We start from the raw sequence: 19,162 nt of genomic DNA on the forward strand, positions 1-19,162 counted from the left end.
GGCTAAGTAATTCGTATTTGGCAAACATAATCTACTAGATGGGTACGTAATAGTTCTTGTAACTGGCGTCATAAAAGAGGACAATTGATCCCACCTCCCTAACAAAACGGAGAAGGCCACCACTTATTCCGTTCACGGTATATCCCCAAAATCAACGTGGCTTATTCAGGAAACTTTTACCTAGGCGGACAAAAGTCGACCCAACCTGCAAACCTGACCCAATCCAACTTAGAAACCCAAACTAAGAAGGCAACATAAGCTGACCCGACCGAAACTAGATTTCGGGTCGGATTGCGTTGGGTCACGGTTCACCATCTGGTCTTTTTTTTTACACCAACTTTTCAGATCGGCATTGACCCAGAAGTTCGAACTATTCAAACCAAACTGTTAAACCTCTATTTTTAGTAGAAAACGGTCAAAACCAGTTGATCCGAATGATTGAACCATTAATCTATCTGACCTGTGGATCAACCCCAACCTGAATATTGAGGGTTAGGGTGCAACCTTTGCCGACCCAAACCCAGCTGGACCAACCCGGTTGCCAGGTCTAATCGGCACGCACCGATATCCAAACGAGGAATAACCATTCAAATCAAGAATCTAACAAATTTCCAATTTCCAAGAGATAATGTTGCCCTGGGTGTTAACAAACTTAACATGCACATCTGAACTCATCAAAAGTGGATTTAGCTCTAATATCTCTTAATAAAAGATATAGAGGCTATTGCAGCCTTGCATACGCATGTGTAGAGAGAGAGAGAACCCTGGAGGACTAGAACAACAAAATTTTAAGGTGGGGTTTTAATATCACGATCAACCAGAGCTTGTAATATTAAATTTGGGTCGTTTGACAAGGAAAAAGTAACTTTCAGGCATGCAAATATGCGACTTTATGACCATCTGTTTCATTCAAGTTCAGTTTCAAACATGAGGTTAGTGAAGCAAATCTGGAAACCATCTAGAAAACAGAAGCTCAACTAGGAGTAATCCCACTGTTTTTAACACTAGAAATCTAAAAAACTCCACTCTCCAGAGCGAGATCATATTGGAATTTAAAAGTGTTGTTTTTTTTTGGCTATGCATTGCAACATCAGAACGATCATTACAAAGGACATACGTGCTTACAGGTGACAGGAAATACACATTGGCAATTTTTCAGTCTAAAAATCATGTAGATGTGTGCCGTGTTCATTCATCTGCCAAATTAATGTCAAGTCCAAAGCAAAGAAAGCCAGCGATGATGAATATATGCACTCTTATTTGCAACTACTTGAATGTTTCTCAAACAGGTTTTTCTCAAGTCTGGAGCAGCAGGAGCTGCAGTTTCATCTGGAGCTGTAACTTGCAACAATGTTTATTTAGATGATCAGTAAGTACCCAACAATGAAATGCCCCAGTTAAAAAGAGCGCCTACAAAAAATATCATCATGACAAATTGACTAAAACATCAGAGCAATGCATTACTTCTGGAACAGTAAAACATCATTCCGACAGCCCAAATCTTCTGGAGTAAAAATACGTACTTTAGACATTAATAGACAAAAGAGAAAAGAAGCATGTATCTTATAAATTATAATATGCTCCAAGTTGACTTCTGACCAAGTTAGTGTCCACAATGGGAGCCATTCGATGGTGGTTCTTAATCTTCAAGTGTGGAACGCATCGCAAGTTGGGGCAAGCACCATTTTAGAAGTCCTGTAGCCCCAGAAGAAAGCACTTTCTTCTTCTCGGTAGCTACATTATTTCATTACAGAAGCAACTCTTCAGACACTCAGAAATAATCATTGTGCCAAAAAGCCAATAGTTTTAAGCATTAAGCTAAAAAAGAAAGGAAAGAGAGATAAAGAAAAAACAAAACACTATAAAAACATTTCAATTGGAGATGATAAAGGATAGGAAGATTACCCTTCTCACTGCAAGCTTCAAGGTAGTTACATTGGCAAAAGGGAAGTTTAATTTAATGGTTGCCTCCAATAAGTAGTAGCTATTTTAGGAGGTATCAAGGGATCAAAGTGAAATATAATAAATATATTCCACTGGCCACTGGTATAAGCATCGGCTCAACTTGAGATATTTTATTCTGCTCTCATAAGCTTCTTGTAACACTGCATGATTGGATGATACATGCAAATATGTCTGAAATGCCTTTCATACTTGGGAGAGTAGTAGGCTAGTAGCAAGAATTTAGCTGATTCATCAGCCAAACAAGTATGCATAGGGAGCTAAATTCTAAGATTCAAGTATTCAAAAACTTAATCCATTCTTTTCTTATTTTTTTCCATTCATCAAGCATTCAAATGATGATCACATCTTAGATGAGAGCCTATGCATTAAAACTATATAGGAAAAAACATAAAACGGTTTAACACATGGCTTTCAAACACCCAACAAATGATTACCTTGATAAGACATTGGGAATCCAATAAAAACGACATCCCTTACCTCTGGAAAAGAATTTCAAAAGAAAATGCTCCAACTCTCCTTGCTACAAAGATCATGGCTAGAATAGCTCTCTAAAAATCTGACTCATCATCGTCTTCCCACTCAACATCCACATCATCCTCATCACCATCATCCTCCATAGAGGAACCTTCATCTTCACTCTGCATTTGCATGCTGAGGTTTAGCTGTATTTTTACTTAAGCTCGGGAAAAACCATTGGTCCTTTATATTTGACACTGAATAAACCAGTTGCCCACAACAAATTATCTCACCTCAGTGAATGCTGAAACATTACCAAATCTTCTTGGATCCTCTTCACTCCAGGTATCTTCATAATCTACATCTTTAGAAATACCCTGTCAAAAGTGGAAACAGTGGGTTTTCACATTGGTGAAGTAATGAACAGTGGCAAATAAGAACAGTTCTCTGAATACATATGGTTATCATGTTAAATTAGATTACATCTCAAAAATAGCAATTATAGACAAACAGACTTAGACACCACTAAAAAAACTTTAAAAAAAAAAAAAAAAAAAAAACTGCAAGTCATGAAAAACTTAACCACCATGTGGATTTCATATTAGTTCTGTAATGCACAAGGTGGAGTCCATGGGACGTGGGAAGCATTTTCAGTAACTCTTGTTCAACCAAAAAGGGACAAAATCTTATGGAGGTGCACATGTTTGGGAAGAAGGGAATAACAAAATTTTTAAAGACAAAAACCAGACCAATGATGTTCTAATATAAGGCATATCTGTTAATGTAGTTCATTGGTGAAGATTTTGGAAGCATTCAACCCTTCTCTGTTGATATCATTAGGACTTAGCAAATGTGGCTGCTTTTTCCTCGGCAATAGTAACAATTATCAGATCTAGGTTTCTCCCATCCAAGAACTTAGTCAACTTAAACTTTGATGACTGTAGTTTGAGCAATCCAGGATCATCGGGCATTGGAGTGTTTAAAATGGTCATAGATGTGGAAGATCCAAAACATGCAATGGAGGTTGTTGGTATTTCTCTGTAGTTACAGGTGAAGACCAATTTCTTCAATCTTGTGATAAAACTGGTCTCCCTTGTATCAGACTTTTAGCTCTTCAAGAAGGTGCTTGAAACACCAGGTTCCCTGAATCCTTCACTCGTAGGACATTCCTACCAGAAGTGTCACCTAGAGCTTTATCTTCCTCTTGCTTCTACTGACAAAGTGACACCTTTGCTAGTCTGGACCCCTTCATATTCCACATCCAGGGACACAACATCAAGGGGGATGAAGAATTAGTCCCAAACTCTGGAGTTTCACCACCCACCAAATAATAGTCTGATTCTTCATTGCTGGAAATCACTAAGCAAAGGTTCCTGTCAAGTGTTTCATGGTCAATCCACTAGAAAAAAACTTCTCCCTCCTTGATAGTTCTCTTTGTTAGGGAACTTAGGCCGCATTTGGCATTCCTTATTTTAAGGACTTATCTCCTTTTTGCTGTTAAAAACTCAGTGTGCATAGAAGTATTTTAACTGCAAAAAGGAGATAAGTCTCAAAAATAAGGAATGCCAAATGCAGCCTTAATCTCTAACTTAAAAGTTAAAACAACTTTTACACCTCTTACAAAATTCCAAATATGTCCTAATGTAGTCTCATCAAACACCCTAATAACCATGCCAGACCAATTGATCTTTTTGGTAAAGATCATTTAGTTGCTCTAACCTATCTCTCAAGCCCCTCTATAGCATGGCTTTTGGCCCTTAGAAACTGCCTTCCGATACACATATTAGCAACCAATGAGGGTTTGAGAGGGAAAGATGTCAGCCCCTCTGTTTCTGTTTCTCCATTTGAGAAAGCAAAGAGTTGGAGAATCCAAATTTTCACAGTAATCTGACTAACTGAGGTTTACCTCTAGAGATGGAAAGGTATGAACAGCAATAATCCAGTCTTATTGGCAGAAAGTTTCAAATCAAACAAATGGTCAAAAATAAGAAAACTTGAGAAAGCACTACTAGAATCCTGTAAGGACTCAAAACACCCTTTTTCTTTCCATCAGCTTTCCGTATGTTTCTGCATCCTTGGTGCTCTCCCACACAACAGTTTCAAGTAAATCAATCTCCTGCCATAAGGATCTAAACATAGAGTAGCATACTTCTAGAGGCTTTTTCCCCGGTCTCAAACTATTGACTTCATTTTTCAGCTTGTATGCCACTGCAACATTCATCTTCTGAGAATATGTTTCAGACACACTATCCCATACTTCCTTGGCTGTATCCATCCACAGGTGGTGCTGGCTAATATGAGATTGCATAGAATTCACAAGCCACCTTATAACAGTGTAATGCTCCTGGGTCCACTTCTCAAAACTAGGGTTATCTTCTTTAGGTTTTTGCCTCTACTACACACATGAATCCTCAAAGATTGTGACCAAGCTAAATAGTTGGTGCCATCTAGCTTTACCTTGGTCATAATACCCAGTAGGGATTCTACAAGCCCTCTCGAATCAATTCCAGGTTCACTATTCTGCTTTATTTCAACCCCAGATGACTCCAATGATCAAAAATAAAAACAAATGAAAACAACTAGAGACCCAAATTAAGATCTTCCAAAACATAGGAGGGGAAAACAAGCAAAAACAGGGTTTCACACTGCCCAGCTACCTGGGAGAAACTGAGAAAACTTAACTGCTCCTACCAGTGAAGTCAGAAATCTTACCAACCTGGATCAATCTCACTAAGGTTGTCCAATTAGTCTTTTACACCCTAAGCATCACTCTGGGAGGACCCCTTTGACCCTCAACTCCAATTCCTCTCTAGTCAGCTAGGGTTTTGAGATAACCCTCCAAGAAGCTTCTTGGGCATCCAAAACTATTCTGAAAAGGATCCACAAGTCAAGCAGGAATTGGAGGTGTAGTCTGAGGGGAAAGGAGGAATACTTGCTGGGCTTACAGTGGTCCGATTGGGAGGGCTGATGCCACAAAGGCAGAGGTATTGGCTGCACTCACAGGGATTCGCCTTGCCAAACATCTAGGTTTATCCTTCTTAACCATTAAAGGGGATTCTGCAAATACTATAGCTTGGTTACAGGAGAAGAGAGGACCCTGGAGACTAGCCCACTTCTTAGCTGAAGCCAGGGATATCTTAGTCTCTATGAATGTGAAGTTGGTCTAGATTCCTAGGGAGCAAAATTCTATTGCTGATACCCTAGCAAAATCAGGGGTCTCTAGAGATTTCTTGTTTAGTGACAGTTGTTTGCCTTTGTAATCCTGCCAAGCCATTCTTGGCTTCAGTACATCCTCTCATGTACTACTGTTTTCTTCTTCTTCAATAAAAGTTACCTTTGCTTCAAAAAAAAAAAATCTCAAAAAAAACTTCCACCAACTAGGCCAAATGAATCACCAATCAACTACCAGTTTAGTTCTCCATACACAGTGTATGGGATTAAAGAAAGAAAAAAGAGGTAGGGTTTCTCTGATATTAAGTTGTCAATCAAAGCTGTAATAATCTGTGTTTAATCAAAGAAATCAAAAGAAAAATAAGTCTGAAACAGCAAGAAGAAGAGAGAAGAAAGAAGGGAAGAAAAAGTTTTGGAAGAAGAATTGTGGCCGACTCCCAGCCCACTAACCATGTTTTATTACATTTAAACATAAATAAAGTTCACAAGATTGCCCCTAGTAAGGTAGCTGCAAGAGTAAGAAATAAAAAGGGGCCTTAGGCCCATAACAACTAAAACCTAAGAATAAAAGATAAAAGGAACTAAGAGCTGTTCACCCAACATCTCAACACCAATGAATATAAAGAACGTTATATACAAGAAAGACAGTCCCTCAATTAGACTGCCTCCTACCACCAAACCCCTTTCTACACATGTTACAAAAAATCAATTAGATGGTTGTTTCACAGAGTTTAATTTATTCCTGTTTACCCTGTTCTTTGCTAAGGAATCAGCAAAAGTTGTTTGCTGATCTATGCACAAGATCCATTCCAAACAAATCCTGTATTTACACACAGGCAAAGGATGGAAAAACCATCCAAAGAAAAAGAAATGTATTGGTTTGTCAAGAAAAGAAACTAGCAATTGTATGCATGAAATAACTAATTTTGTTGCCACCAGAGCTTCATCATATTATGGAAATAGCAATGAGTATTGATGCTTACAATTTCTGATTTCATCTGCTCAATTGTTCTCTCCAATTCAGTTATGTGCTGACTGAGTGCCTGCACATATTCATTAGTTTAAAACATTAACATATACAGGGACATCAAGAACTGGAATGTGTAAATTCAGATCAAGAACTGGCTATCTAAAAGAATGATGCTCCAATAGATTATATGAACATCAATAAAAGTATAAAGTGGGAAAATAGGGATATGTATGTAATTGTAAATAAAAAAAATGAAGAGGATATGTGGCAGGGGGCCAACCTAACACTTTGGGTGTCCAGCACCCTGTTGTATATCACTATTCTTTCTTTAAAATCAATAAAGACTCTGATTGCTATAATTAAAAATAAATAAAAGGAAATAATAACATGGGAAAGATGATTGCACCTCATGGCGCTGCATGGCAACTGAACGCTTTAATGCTTTTGCCTTTGTCAGAAGGTTCCTTGGTCTCAAACTAATGGGTCGTTGATAATTCTTTCCACGATAATAAATAAGAGCATAACCTTTAGGGACTCTTTCAATTGCTACCAATATGCCACCACTCTCATACTCTAACAACCTTGCTGTGTCTTCAACAAAGGAAAGAGTCTTCTGCTTGGATATCAGCTTCACAAGTTCCCTATGCTTCCAATGTAAGTGCATGTTTTCAATTACTCCATCAAAAACACCACGTATGCCTGGAATATTAATAAACCATAGAGCATGAGTTATTTCAGTTAAAACAGAGCTTATACTAACCAAAGAAGAGGAACTTACCAAGAGGTAAATATGCTTTCATTCTCAAACCAACCCTCCGGAACATAAACCGTTCTTCATCAGTAATTGTTTCTTGGTCATCAGAAGGACCAACCGGAACCATGGATTTTTCTATCTTTGCTAACAACTTTTCTGCTCTTAATTTTTTAGCCTGTGCCTGTCACATATAGAATGGCCAGTTCATTCAAAAAGAAAATGAAAATTACTGGTAAAAGTAATGCAAATTTAATGCACCATAAACCACAATGAAAAACATCATATTTGGTTTCATATCTAGAAATGCAGGTTTATGCAATTTCCACATGGATGGCCACTAACTGCACACAAAGCTTTCCAGAACTTAATTATGGTTGTCTAACCGTTAAACTGAACCTTGAAGGCCTATTCGAGAAGAATGCAGCTACTTTGGTTAACACCTCAATGAAAGAGAAGCAAATAAAGAGAGTTCTCAAAATGATAGAGAACAGAGGTAAAACTATGCTATGCATGGATTGAATCTCTGCAGGTAAAATTCCAATATGTGTTACTTTTCAAGTTCAGCTAGCATTAGCGTAAGTTAAAGTTAAGCTCCAATGGAACACATTTTTGGGGGAATCCCCTTTTGTAATACAAACACATTTTTCAAAAAAAAAGAAAGAAAAACCCCCAACGGAACACAGAGGGACACAGAAAAATGGAAGAAAATAAATAAAATATTCTAGATGTCTGGTCAAGAACAGATAGCCCATGGAGATGAATCATAGCTACCACATATGGCTTGACACAGCTAGGATGGGAGCTATGAAAGTTACTACTTATTGTTCCGAAATTAAGCAAGGAATAGTTCATTAAAGAAGTTAGATATAGATAGGGAAATGACTCTAGATTTCAATTCCAGATGGATACTTGGTGCAATCTTTGACCTCTTAATGACATTTTCCTCCACCTTACACATTGCTGCCAAATGACAATGTAAGATACTGCTACTAGATAGGTGCAAACAATGTGGTCTAGGAATCTATTTTCAGAAGACTTGAGAGTAGAACCCATGGAAAATTCACTTTTGAGGCTGCAGAACAACAATTCCAGGCCTCCAGATGCTGTTTCAAGGTTTGCTTATAGGATGGATCAGAGTTTTTTTTAGATGCCATCATACAAAAATCAGAAACAGATTAAAGCTGACCACTCTCATCTCTACCTTTTACTCTGGTTTCTTTACAGAGATGCATCAGAGAAATCTTCTGTGAGAACAAAATTTCCAAATTTACAGATACAGGAAACACAAGTCCCAAGGTAGCATTTAAGGTTTGGGCAATGCTTTAAAATCCAATGCAGATGTTGACCCAAAAAGCTAGCTGGTGGCAGATTTGATGGTCCCAACCAGCTGGTAAAATCAAAATCATAAAAAACCTGGGATCTGGTAAACTATTCATATCTCTTGTTCAACCTCCAGGGTCAAAGGTGGATTGAAAGCACACTGGTTTGGTTTGATGATTATGCAAACATAGAATCAAGAAAAGAATCTATAAATCAAGACATCAATGTTCTCCTGACTTCCTAACCAATGGAAATTTTGTAATTTTTGGGAGGTTCTACTTTTGGTCAATTTGAGCCTTTTAAAAGTTAGTTTATAGTTTGTTGGTGTCTCAAGAATAAGGTTAAGCATCTTAAATAGTTGTATAGTAGTTTAAGTTGCATCACTTTTAATTTAGCCTCATTAAATTGGTTATTGAGTTATCCATCCAACAATACCAAGATCTTTGAATCCATCATGTTTTGAGAGACCTTATTTTCCCTATCTTCCTCCACATTAGATCTTATTTTTTCTTTCTCACCCTTCTATTCCACCAATGCTAACTGCTAGGAGCTTAGGACCTTCTTCTACTCATGGATTTACCAATCACAGGTTCTGTTTTATGCAAAGAAATGGGAGATTATTCATAAACTGTAAATCCAGTACAGTGTAATGGGCCCACCATTCAGTCATATTTGACATTAAATTCTGCTTCCTACATACCGTTCAGGGCATGTTACGGATATGGAAGCTTCGAGCTAAGTAAAAGGGGGGATAACCATATTTTTTGGTGTTTTGGGGAGCAATGAATTCAAGGATTCCTTGTAAACTCTAGCTCCAAATGTATAGCAACTAATTGTAGAGGAATTTATGTGCACACATTATAGTTTCTTAAATATAGCAATGCAGTTATACATTATCATTGCAAAATGATGATGATGATGGTGATGTATTCATAAAAAAAATGATGATTGATAAATTATTAATCTGGATTATTAATACACTTGTACACATGCATTAGGGAATAGAAACACCTTGCCTCATGTCTTAAAAACTGGTGTTAATATATATGCTTGATTGTAGAGAAGATCCTTGGGAGCTTCTTTTTGTCGTCATTTAGGGTGGAGAGACAATGCCATAAAGCTTCTCATGAGCTTCTTAAAAGTCCCTTGTCCAACTCGTGACAAGTGGTGTATTTTGCAAAAGATGGCACATTTTACATACTCCAGGGTTTGTGGAAGGAGAAAACAGGATAACCTTTTATAAGGAAAGATAGAACCATAAATAGAATTGCAGAGATATCAGATTACAGATTGGGTTGGGACCTAGTGCTAACGACTTCAATGGGCTTAAGATAGTCAACGTTTGGGAGGGGTTAGAAAGAATATAATAGCTCGTCTATCTATTTATGTTGAAGGAAATCAATGGAAAACTACAATTAGAATATAAGGCCCTCATTGATTTCCATATCTGATATTCAGAAGGGAGATACTTACAACAGTTAGTTTATGTTCTATTCGCTTGATTGCCTTGGCATTCTTGGCCCTTGAAGCTTCTTCTTTCATCTTTTCATGTTCCTCAGCAGATATTTCTCTTCCCCATTGAGCTTGAGCTTCACGATATTCAGACAAAGTGCCTGCAAGTGCTTGTCCTCCAATTTCTTCCACATGGGCAGATACAACTGCTCCACTACGTGCCTTCTCTTCAACATCTTGAATTTCTTTTGTCAATTCCTGTCTTTCTGCTAAGGCAAAAGCCACACTTGTTGGGAGGAAATCTTTCCCGCGGTATATGACAATGTAATACTTGTTTCTAAGCAGTAAGACACCACCTGTTAATTTCTGCAAGACAATTAACATATCAGTATATACCTTTGGGTATTTTTACTGCTTCTATATAAGGATAATATAGCATAAACAAGAGGAGATAGTATATCCAATGCAGAAGGCAAGCTACACCAAAAGAAGCATGTGAAAAGTTCCATCAATCTCCCTAGGGGCATTGCAACAATGAGAAATAGGGATACAACTCCATTTCCTGAGGTCCCAGACAGATACAGGAATGGGTATCCTATATGATATGAGCTTACAATAATTAGAGCAGGATGGGCACAATGGAGGGGTACATCCAGAGTCTTATGTGATAGGTGAATACCACTTCAGCTAAAAGAAAAAATCTATAAAACAGTTGAAAGGCCAACTATGTTGTGTGGAGGAGAGTGTTGGGTAGTTGAGAAACAGCATGTCCAAAAAATGTAGCAGAAATGAAATGCTTAGATGGACGAGTGGTCAAACTAGGAAGGGCAAGGTTAGAATTGAAGTCATAAGGACCCTAGGAGTGATAAAATGAGAGAAAGTAGATTGGGATGGTTTGAGCAGGTGCATAGAAGACCATCTACAGCACCTGTTAGAAAAGTGATCTGCTACAAGTTGAAGGGGCTAGAAGAGCCAGGGGCAGACCAAAAAGGATTTGGGTGAAGTAATAAGAAGTTATCAAGCATCCATAATTTATCAAAGGATACGGCACTGAACGAACGAAATGGTGAAACCAGATTCATATAGCCAAAGCCCATTGATACCCCAGACCTGAAACACCTAAGTTGCCTAAACAGTAGTCATCAAAGTTTAGTTTTAATTTATTTATGTCTTTTCACATGTAGCTGGCTGCTGGCCACAACTTGCCCCTTAGGCCTCCTTTGTTTCGCGGATTTTGGAAGGGGGGAAGTAGGTCAATGGGATTTTGATTCCCATTGACCAACTCTCCCATGTTCTTTTTCAAGATTTAGGTGGGACCCACAGTAAATGCCTTTCCCTTGGGTATCACTTACCCGGGAAAGTGTTACCCTTCTCCCACTTGGGAAAGTTAAACTTTCCCAAGTGGAGAGTAAATGCTCAAAATATAATATGTCAAAAATGCCCATTAAAAAAAAAAAAATCAAAAAGCATGGTCCTGGACCCAAGGGTAAAACTGACAAAACATAGAAAAATTAACCACTTACCTGGGAAGGTGGGTGAGGCAAAAGAACATGGGGAAGTTGAAAGGTCTCATTTACCCGGGTAAATTTAACAAAAAAGAACATGGGTAAATACACTTACCCGGGTAAATGATTCCTGGGTAAATGGCCTCTTTCTAAACGAACAAGGCCTTAGTGATTTAACCATAGTGGTTCCCTTTGAATTCCTTGAATAACAAAACCCAATAGGAGATTCTTACTGATAATAACTCTATCAGGTCTTGGAAAGTTTGTTTCTTATCCTCAAGAGATCCATTATTTCTTTCACCTGAAAGGCTTTATTATAGTTGCTCTAGTACAATGCCACATCATCCTTTGCTTTTTTTTTTTTTTTTGTAATTAGTTGCAACAACCCATCTGAGAATAAATGAGAAATATCTGATGGTAGCATCCAAGTAGCTCCAAAAATAAGAAGAAAGTGATTCTATACCTGAGATGCATATTGATAAGACAGGAAAAAATGATTGACACTCTACCACTCCTGAGGCATAGGATGCACACATGGGGATAGGCACCAAGCTTTTTGCCTCCTTTGAAGAATCTCATCCATGTCGATGGTTTCTAATGCAGTAATGTGGCCTCCCAACAAAATGCTTTCAGCCTTGGTGAAGAGGGGCCAAACGTGGCTTTATGGGGGAAAACTATGGGGTACTGGGTTTGAGTGAAAATTTTGAAGGAAAACAATAGAACAAAACCCTAGGATTAAGAATCAGATTCTTTTATCAATTCCTAGAAGAACATAAGAAGATATGTGACTTGACGAGTTTCCATTACTCTTGATCCTCTTATAAGGCCCAAGTCCTAAGAGAGACCAACTTCCAAGTAAACAATATCAGCAATGGATTCACTTTTGTGATTGAAAGGCAAAGATTATAGTTATGGTTTGTTTTTTTTTTCCGGTTTTTTTCATAGGTAGTTAACAGGTGCTACACAAAGCATGTGTAGCACAACCCAGAAGCCCATAATAGAAATATATAACAGTCAGTTCAGATTTATTCCTAAGACTATAACTTGTTCAAAGACACTTAGACACCTTGATGACCTAGATTGGCCAACCAATCCACAGCTTGATTTGCCTCTTTGTAAACATGACTATACAATATCTCCAAGACTCCAACCCAGCTTCCTGTGCAATATCATGGCAATAATGAACTATGCTTCATGTATTCCACAGAGGTTCTATAGTTCTTGTTTTGTGCAATATCATGGCAGTCACGAACTATACTTGATGTTCTTCACTGTTGATAGTCCAAGGTGAACAGAATTACTATTGATTTGCAGTGTCATCCTTGTTGCAGGTCCAAATAACTTTTCCATGTTTGATCAATAATCCAAGGTGGACTATTATCATTGTTATTGAATATTGTCCCATTTCTACTCTTCCATATAGCCCACAACCACACAACATACACATGGCCTTTTCCCATACTTTAGGAATTGTACTCGCTATCCTACTCTTCCAACTTGACTAGAGATTAATGTTTCTCTTCTTTGAATTAATGATAAGTATGGTTAATCAGTTACTAATCAAAAAAGATTCTATGGTGTGCAAAGTAAAGTAGCAGGTCAGCCTACCATGATTCGCCCTAAAATTTCACTCTAGGTCTTGAGATAGGATGATATCTAATATGCCAGACAAAAAATTAAAAAAAAAAAAAAGGATGGATAGTGTAATACCAATTAATGTAGGACTTGAATGAATCAAGGATGAGCCTAGGATGGCTAGGATAGATATAGAGGTGATTTTAGGACTAAAGATAGGGATTGATCAGGTTAAAAAAGGCCTCACTCAACTCTCAAGGGATCACTACAACACAAGAATTGCAGATTTGTCCTAAGACAGTGAAAATTTCATAATATGGAAACTTGGTCTAGGAAGACTAGAATGGGTGTTTTTCAATGAAATTTCATAAGTAGGTTTAGAATGGATGATGGTAGAAGGTGACCAACTTAGATCAGCTCTAATCTTTTGAGAAGTTGAGTGCATGCCTTTTGATGACAAATTCATTGTTGTTTCTGGATGTAATAACCTCTCAAAAGAAGAAGATGGAGTGCAAAAAAGGAGAGAAAAACCAAAAATACTCAACATGTAGCATTAGCTACAAGATCTCAATTAAACACCATTAATTAATCATCTTCACATTTTTGCACCAGGCACATACATATACATAGACATTATAGGAGTGGCCATTTGCCAATCTACTAGAACAAGGAAAAACAAAAATTATAAGACTTCCACAATCATAAGAAAACTCAGTAACTCTAAACTATTTATTCAATGACTGAAACTTAAAAAGCAACTAAACTATGACTAGACAAATGAAACAACTAAGACCAGATTCCACAGACAAGATGGCCAAAATACCCTTACAGTTTAAAGATACAAATGTACATAAAATTTTCAAAAAAAAAAAAAAAATCCAGGTTTCGCTTCTTTGCTCCTAGAACAGATAGCTACACCAGAATTTTTATAATATGTATCATGCATTATTGTTGTTGTTGTTGTTTGGTCATTTCAAAGTAAGCACTTTGACAAGGAACCACAATTTAATCACACATTTAACCTTGGTAAATCATGTTATCAACATCTGCAGCATCTTTGGACAGGGAAAAAGGGGCACCTTTAGCTCCTCAGCCATCAATTTGTTGTTTGTATTTTGAATACCACGCTTGACAGCAATCTTTGCAACAAGGCTTCTATCCCAGAGTTTCACAATTGCAGCTGCCAAACCCTGATGATTTCTGTTTCTCCCTTTATGATGAAAAATGTTCAGGATGAAAGTCATAAGTAAATGAGAAAGCAAGGAACCGCATCCATTGAATTTACAACCATAGACAAAGAGTTGAATAGTACCAAGGGCAAAATGACAAGGAAGTGATTTGGCAAGCTTCCTTAAATTGGTCATCTCTGCATTTGTCAGTCGTGATCTCATTCCTGTTGGGAGAAGTCTAAAGGGTGTCTTGTAGCCAGGAATAGTTTGAGGAAGCAAGTCAGCATCAACTGGTAAAATTCCAGTACCCCACCAATCAACAAAGCGAGGACCTAACCCATCTAGCAGGCTGTTATATTCTGCTTCCTCTTCTGTCATGCTTTCAGCTTGATTTGGATTCTGAACACCTGGATCTTTCTTTTCTGGAGCTGACATAATATCATTATTGATCTTTGAAATTGAATTGGCAGAAGATGAAACATCTGGGACAAAAAGAGCATTGCCTTCACTTTCAACAGGCTTAAGTCTTGAAAAAGATTCATAGTTACTTCCCCGATACACCACCATAACGCTTCCTGATCTCCATATAACCAGTCCTCCTGTTCGGCGCTGACCAGCACAAGAGGCAGTTAAAACAAGGTCCTCAACTATTTCTCAGTAACTATCTTTAAAAAGCAAAAAGATAAATAACAAGAATGGGAAGAAAAAAAGAAAGTAGAGTTCTTCAGATTCAGAAAATAGATCACCATTCCCCATTAATTGGTTGCTGGAAAAGGAACAATATTTGATCTTTTAATTCAAAAGAGAAAAAAAGAAAAAGAAAATCAATCAACAATGCCTTAATCTAAGGACTATTTGGGGTTGGTCATAGATATTTTCCTGCCAATCCAATCCATCTGGGATTCTAGGGCTATATCTTCTATTGAAAAATTAGTCAAATCTCTCTCACTACCTCAACTCGTTCATTCTGGTCTACAAAGGTAAAAATAAGGATGTAGACATGTGTTTTTTTTTTTTTTTTGATAAATATGTAGACATGTGATTTCGAGAAACCCCAATGTAGGATTCAGTTCTAAGAATATTTATAGAATACAAAGGCACAAAAAAATGGTGGAAAAGATTATGTCAGAAGATTGGTTAAAGATAAGCTACTGTTTGATGCGTTTTCATTTTAAAATTTTGGGATGCATATACTTATATTTTATATCTAAATATACTTGTACTATGTTAAGTTGTACGGTTTAGGTTTATAAATTATAAGCAAAATTCCCTAACCTTCTCTCTCAAAAAAATAAAAACCTTAAGTTCAGTTCTAAAAATAAAAGATATAGTAAAAAAGTTTGGTTAAGGAACAAAAACGTGATTTAGAAAATAATTCTACAATGATAAGTTCCTGTTTAATACTTTTACGTTTTAAAAGGTAGGTAGGCATAAACATAAGAGCATCGTCATTAAAGAAAAAAGAAGATTTCAAGAAAGGTAACAATTAGTCTCCCAACTATTAAGAGGGGAAAAAAAAACCAAAACTCCCTACCCCCAAAAAATCTATAAAAGAAAGTTCAAAAGCAAGATAACAAGATCAACAAAGCTCATTGAGATTTAGTAACCAGCATCCGAACAGTATGTCCAAAATGAAAGAACAAAGAAGAATGCTCTCAACCTATCTGTAGATTCCAGATAGCTAACATTAACAATGCTCATTGAGATTCAGTGACCAGAGCCCCAACATTATGTCCAAAACGAAAGAAGAATATACCAAAATAATTCAGTGTTCAAATCAGCAATCAAGAAATTCACTCACCTCAACAATTTCATGGGCAGTCTTCATATCATGTGCAAGCGTCTCATGGAACTTGAGCCTCACCAATTCCGACTTCCTCCACTTCTCATGAATCTTCTCGAGAATCACCTGGGTAACACCTGCTTTCGGTATATTAATCCTTTCCCTAAGCGTCATCCCAAGAGTCCTCAACCTCCTCAACTCTGCATCCTCAATTGTCAATTCTGCCAATGTTGGCGCTTTCACTCTCTTCTTCTTTTTCAATCCCCTTCCGTCCTCTTCCTCGCTCTGGTCGTCTTCATCCCTTTCCCACGGCAAAAGCATCTTTCCTTTCTCATCTTCATCTTCATGAAGAATTGAATCAGGCCTACTCCAAGTCCGTTTCAACAAGTCCCCCAATTTCTCTTCACCACTGAGCGGCATTTCCTCGTTACTCTCCCCACCAACCTCCTCGTCTTCATCATCGGAGCCTAACCCCAGATTTCGCAATCGATGGGCAATCCTCTCAATTGCACTTCTCCCTTTATCTCCGTCGAAGTATCGACTCTCCACCGGGTCCTCCACCTTACGCTGTTTCTCTGAGTCGGCAATTCGATTGACAGCTCCGATAGGAGGGTTAACAGAGGGCCATTTGTTGAGCCAAGGAGCAGGAGTCCTGGATTTGTCAGAAACGGTGGGGTTTCTTCTAGGATTGTCATCGTCCCATGGATAACGCCTGCTCCTAGGGCTCCGTCGATCGTCAGCACGGTCGCTGCGTTCGCTGGTTCTGAGAGAAGAAGTGGAGGAGAAGCGACTAACTATGGATAACGAAGGCTTCGAAGAAAACAAGAGACCAAGAGAATGGTGTGAGCGTATTTGGATCGAATTGTGGAGACGAAGTTCTGTGAATTTAGCTGTTGAGAAAGCCATTAGCTTTCCTCTTCTGTTGCTCTTCTACTGGTTAAAGTTTATATTTTCAGCTAAAGCTAAATGATGATCCTCTATGCTTCATGACACTCTTACAATGAAGAAGAAGAAGAAGAGAAATTTGCGCGATTACAGAATGGTGCTGTCAGCAGCTTCAGCGGGAGCTGCAAATCACTACTACGGCTAGCCCGCGAGGTGTGAGACTGAGATATTATGGTGGATGAGGTTGGATTGGATATGTCTTTAGCGGGAACATCTACTGAGGAAAGCAGTCCCGTCGAAGAGGCCGTTTGATTACGGCTGAAGTGGCTGAACTTAATTACTTATTGTCTCATGCTGTTTATGGTTTGAAGGATAAATTAGAGAGAGGAAGGATCTCCAAACCAAAAGATTCATTCAGTTAATTCAGTAGCAAAGTGTCCCCTCATGTTTTACCCGACAGAAAATAATAAATAATTCCCTCAACTTTATATTTTCTCTCTATGCCATCAATTAGGGTGGGCACTATTCGACTAAAACCAAAAAAACTGAACAAAAATTTTCGGTTTCGGTTTTTTTAATTTAATTTTTGGTTTTGATTTTTAAAATTAAAAATTTAATTAATAAAATAAAATTTGATGTCATAATATATTTTATAATATATAATATATATTATATGTTAGAATATATATAAATAGAGTATATATTATTAAAATTCAGTTTTAATCAAATAACCAAAAACCAAACCAAAAATTTTGATTTTTCTATAATTTAGTTTTGATTTTTATTTTTTTAATTTGATTTTTAAAATTTAGATTTATTTGACTCGGGTTTAACTGAATAAATCCATTCCTCTCTATTTTTTGTTCAAAAGCATAAATATGGCCTAGGGAAATTTGATAATGTCTTGCAAACATCCAACTTTGGTCTTTGATGGGACTTGTTAGTGTAAAGCCATGTATTTTGTATGTATTTGCACTCTATAAATTTGCATTTGTACTCCTTTCAAAGTGAGCCTAAGTAAATTCCCCTCTTAATTTGACATGGGCTATCATTCCATATAGGTAATGATGGTACGCGATCTGAAAGCTCCTAGTTAGAAGACTATTTGGGCACTAGTTGTGTAACAAGTTGGACCAAACTACAAGATAAAGGATCAGAGAACTTGGGGTGACTAACCCGATGAGGTTGCTCCGATGTTTAAGTTAGTACTATACTCTAGTTGCGAACTGAAAGCTTAAATGCAAATAAACTAATGAATTTCTTAATCAATGGGAATCAAAATCACATTGACCAACTTTTCTCCCTCTCATAATCCAAAAAAAAAAGAATGCCCCCTTAGTGGTAATTCTTTTCCTTCTCTTTCAATAATCCTTATAAAAGGCCCATGTTTGTTACTAAATCTATGTCGCTCAGATATTAGTATAAAAAGTATTCAGATCTAGTGCTTTTTCAACATATTTATGGGCTGAACTGTGGGACCCATATGGTTGAATCATCAAGCCCTTATTTAGAGGAACACCGGTTCGATCTCCGGTAAGGTTTTAAAATACTGGTACAGTATAGAGAACCAATTCTCTTGACTTCAGCTTAGTTTGATTATTTTGATGAAGATATCATGCTACAATTTCAAATCGAGGACGAATTAATTTAGAGGTGGGAATGGATGTTATTGGTTGCGTTTGCTGCTGCATCGTGATCATGGCGTTACCTATCTACCTGTAGGCTTTATCTGCTAAATCTATAGCATTCCCATTTTTCACAAAGCCAAGTAGCCAACCTTGCCAGCCCAAGCGCCAAACGGCCCAAACCATGACCCAGGCTCAATTTTAAGGCTTTGGTTGAACAGGCCCAAGATCGGTTGGACCCGAAGTCAGCCCAAGTCAATGAGGAGAAAGAGAAAGTTTGTTTGGCTGTTTGGAAAAAAAAAACATTGTGAGCTGTTTTGAAACTTAATGTAAATGACACGTTAATATGAGTGTTTTTTTAAGGATCGTTTACTAGAATACCTTCTATAGTTTCAAGCAAGGATTAGCTGAACGTGATGGCTGTTCAGCTGTGGAACCAATGACAAGGTTCCACGCTAGTAATAAAATACACGAGACCCACACCTTTCACAATGGGGCCCATGAATTTATTACTAGTTTTAACCCGCTCAAC

General features: G+C 37.5%; 1 protein-coding gene across 2 annotated transcripts; it reads right to left on the reverse strand.

Annotated features, from left to right (window-relative positions):
- Window positions 1-1,238: 1,238 nt before the first annotated feature.
- Window positions 1,239-17,447, reverse strand: EMB1865 (CRS1 / YhbY (CRM) domain-containing protein). 2 transcript variants are annotated; one of them, XM_088985543.1, is made up of 10 exons: window positions 16,139-17,447; window positions 14,481-14,946; window positions 14,248-14,378; window positions 10,110-10,454; window positions 7,341-7,497; window positions 6,969-7,261; window positions 6,576-6,635; window positions 2,715-2,798; window positions 2,443-2,603; window positions 1,239-1,335 (listed from the first exon to the last, which is right to left on the reverse strand). In XM_088985543.1, exons 1-9 carry the CDS (start codon window positions 17,024-17,026, stop codon window positions 2,514-2,516), a joined length of 2,514 nt encoding a protein of 837 aa, XP_088841669.1. In that variant the 5' UTR covers window positions 17,027-17,447; the 3' UTR covers window positions 1,239-1,335; window positions 2,443-2,513. The 2 variants fall into 2 exon arrangements, with proteins under 2 accessions (XP_088841669.1, XP_088841668.1); XM_088985542.1 differs by having other exon boundaries at window positions 1,239-1,734.
- Between the last annotated feature and the right edge of the window lie 1,715 nt (window positions 17,448-19,162).

Source organism: Nelumbo lutea, chromosome 4, assembly GCF_056320005.1.
Source record: "Nelumbo lutea isolate HS-2025 chromosome 4, American lotus-T2T, whole genome shotgun sequence".
Classification (NCBI taxonomy): Eukaryota; Viridiplantae; Streptophyta; class Magnoliopsida; order Proteales; family Nelumbonaceae; genus Nelumbo; species Nelumbo lutea.

Coding starts and splice junctions, on each gene's coding strand:
- EMB1865 (XM_088985543.1), bottom strand. CDS start 17,026: ATGGCTTTCTCAACAGCTAAATTCACAGAACTTCGTCTCCACAATTCG. Junction 14,947..16,138: donor CTGCCCATGAAATTGTTGAG/GTGAGTGAATTT, acceptor TGTGCTGGTCAG/CGCCGAACAGGAGGACTGGT. Junction 6,636..6,968: donor TTGCCATGCAGCGCCATGAG/GTGCAATCATCT, acceptor GAATATGTGCAG/GCACTCAGTCAGCACATAAC.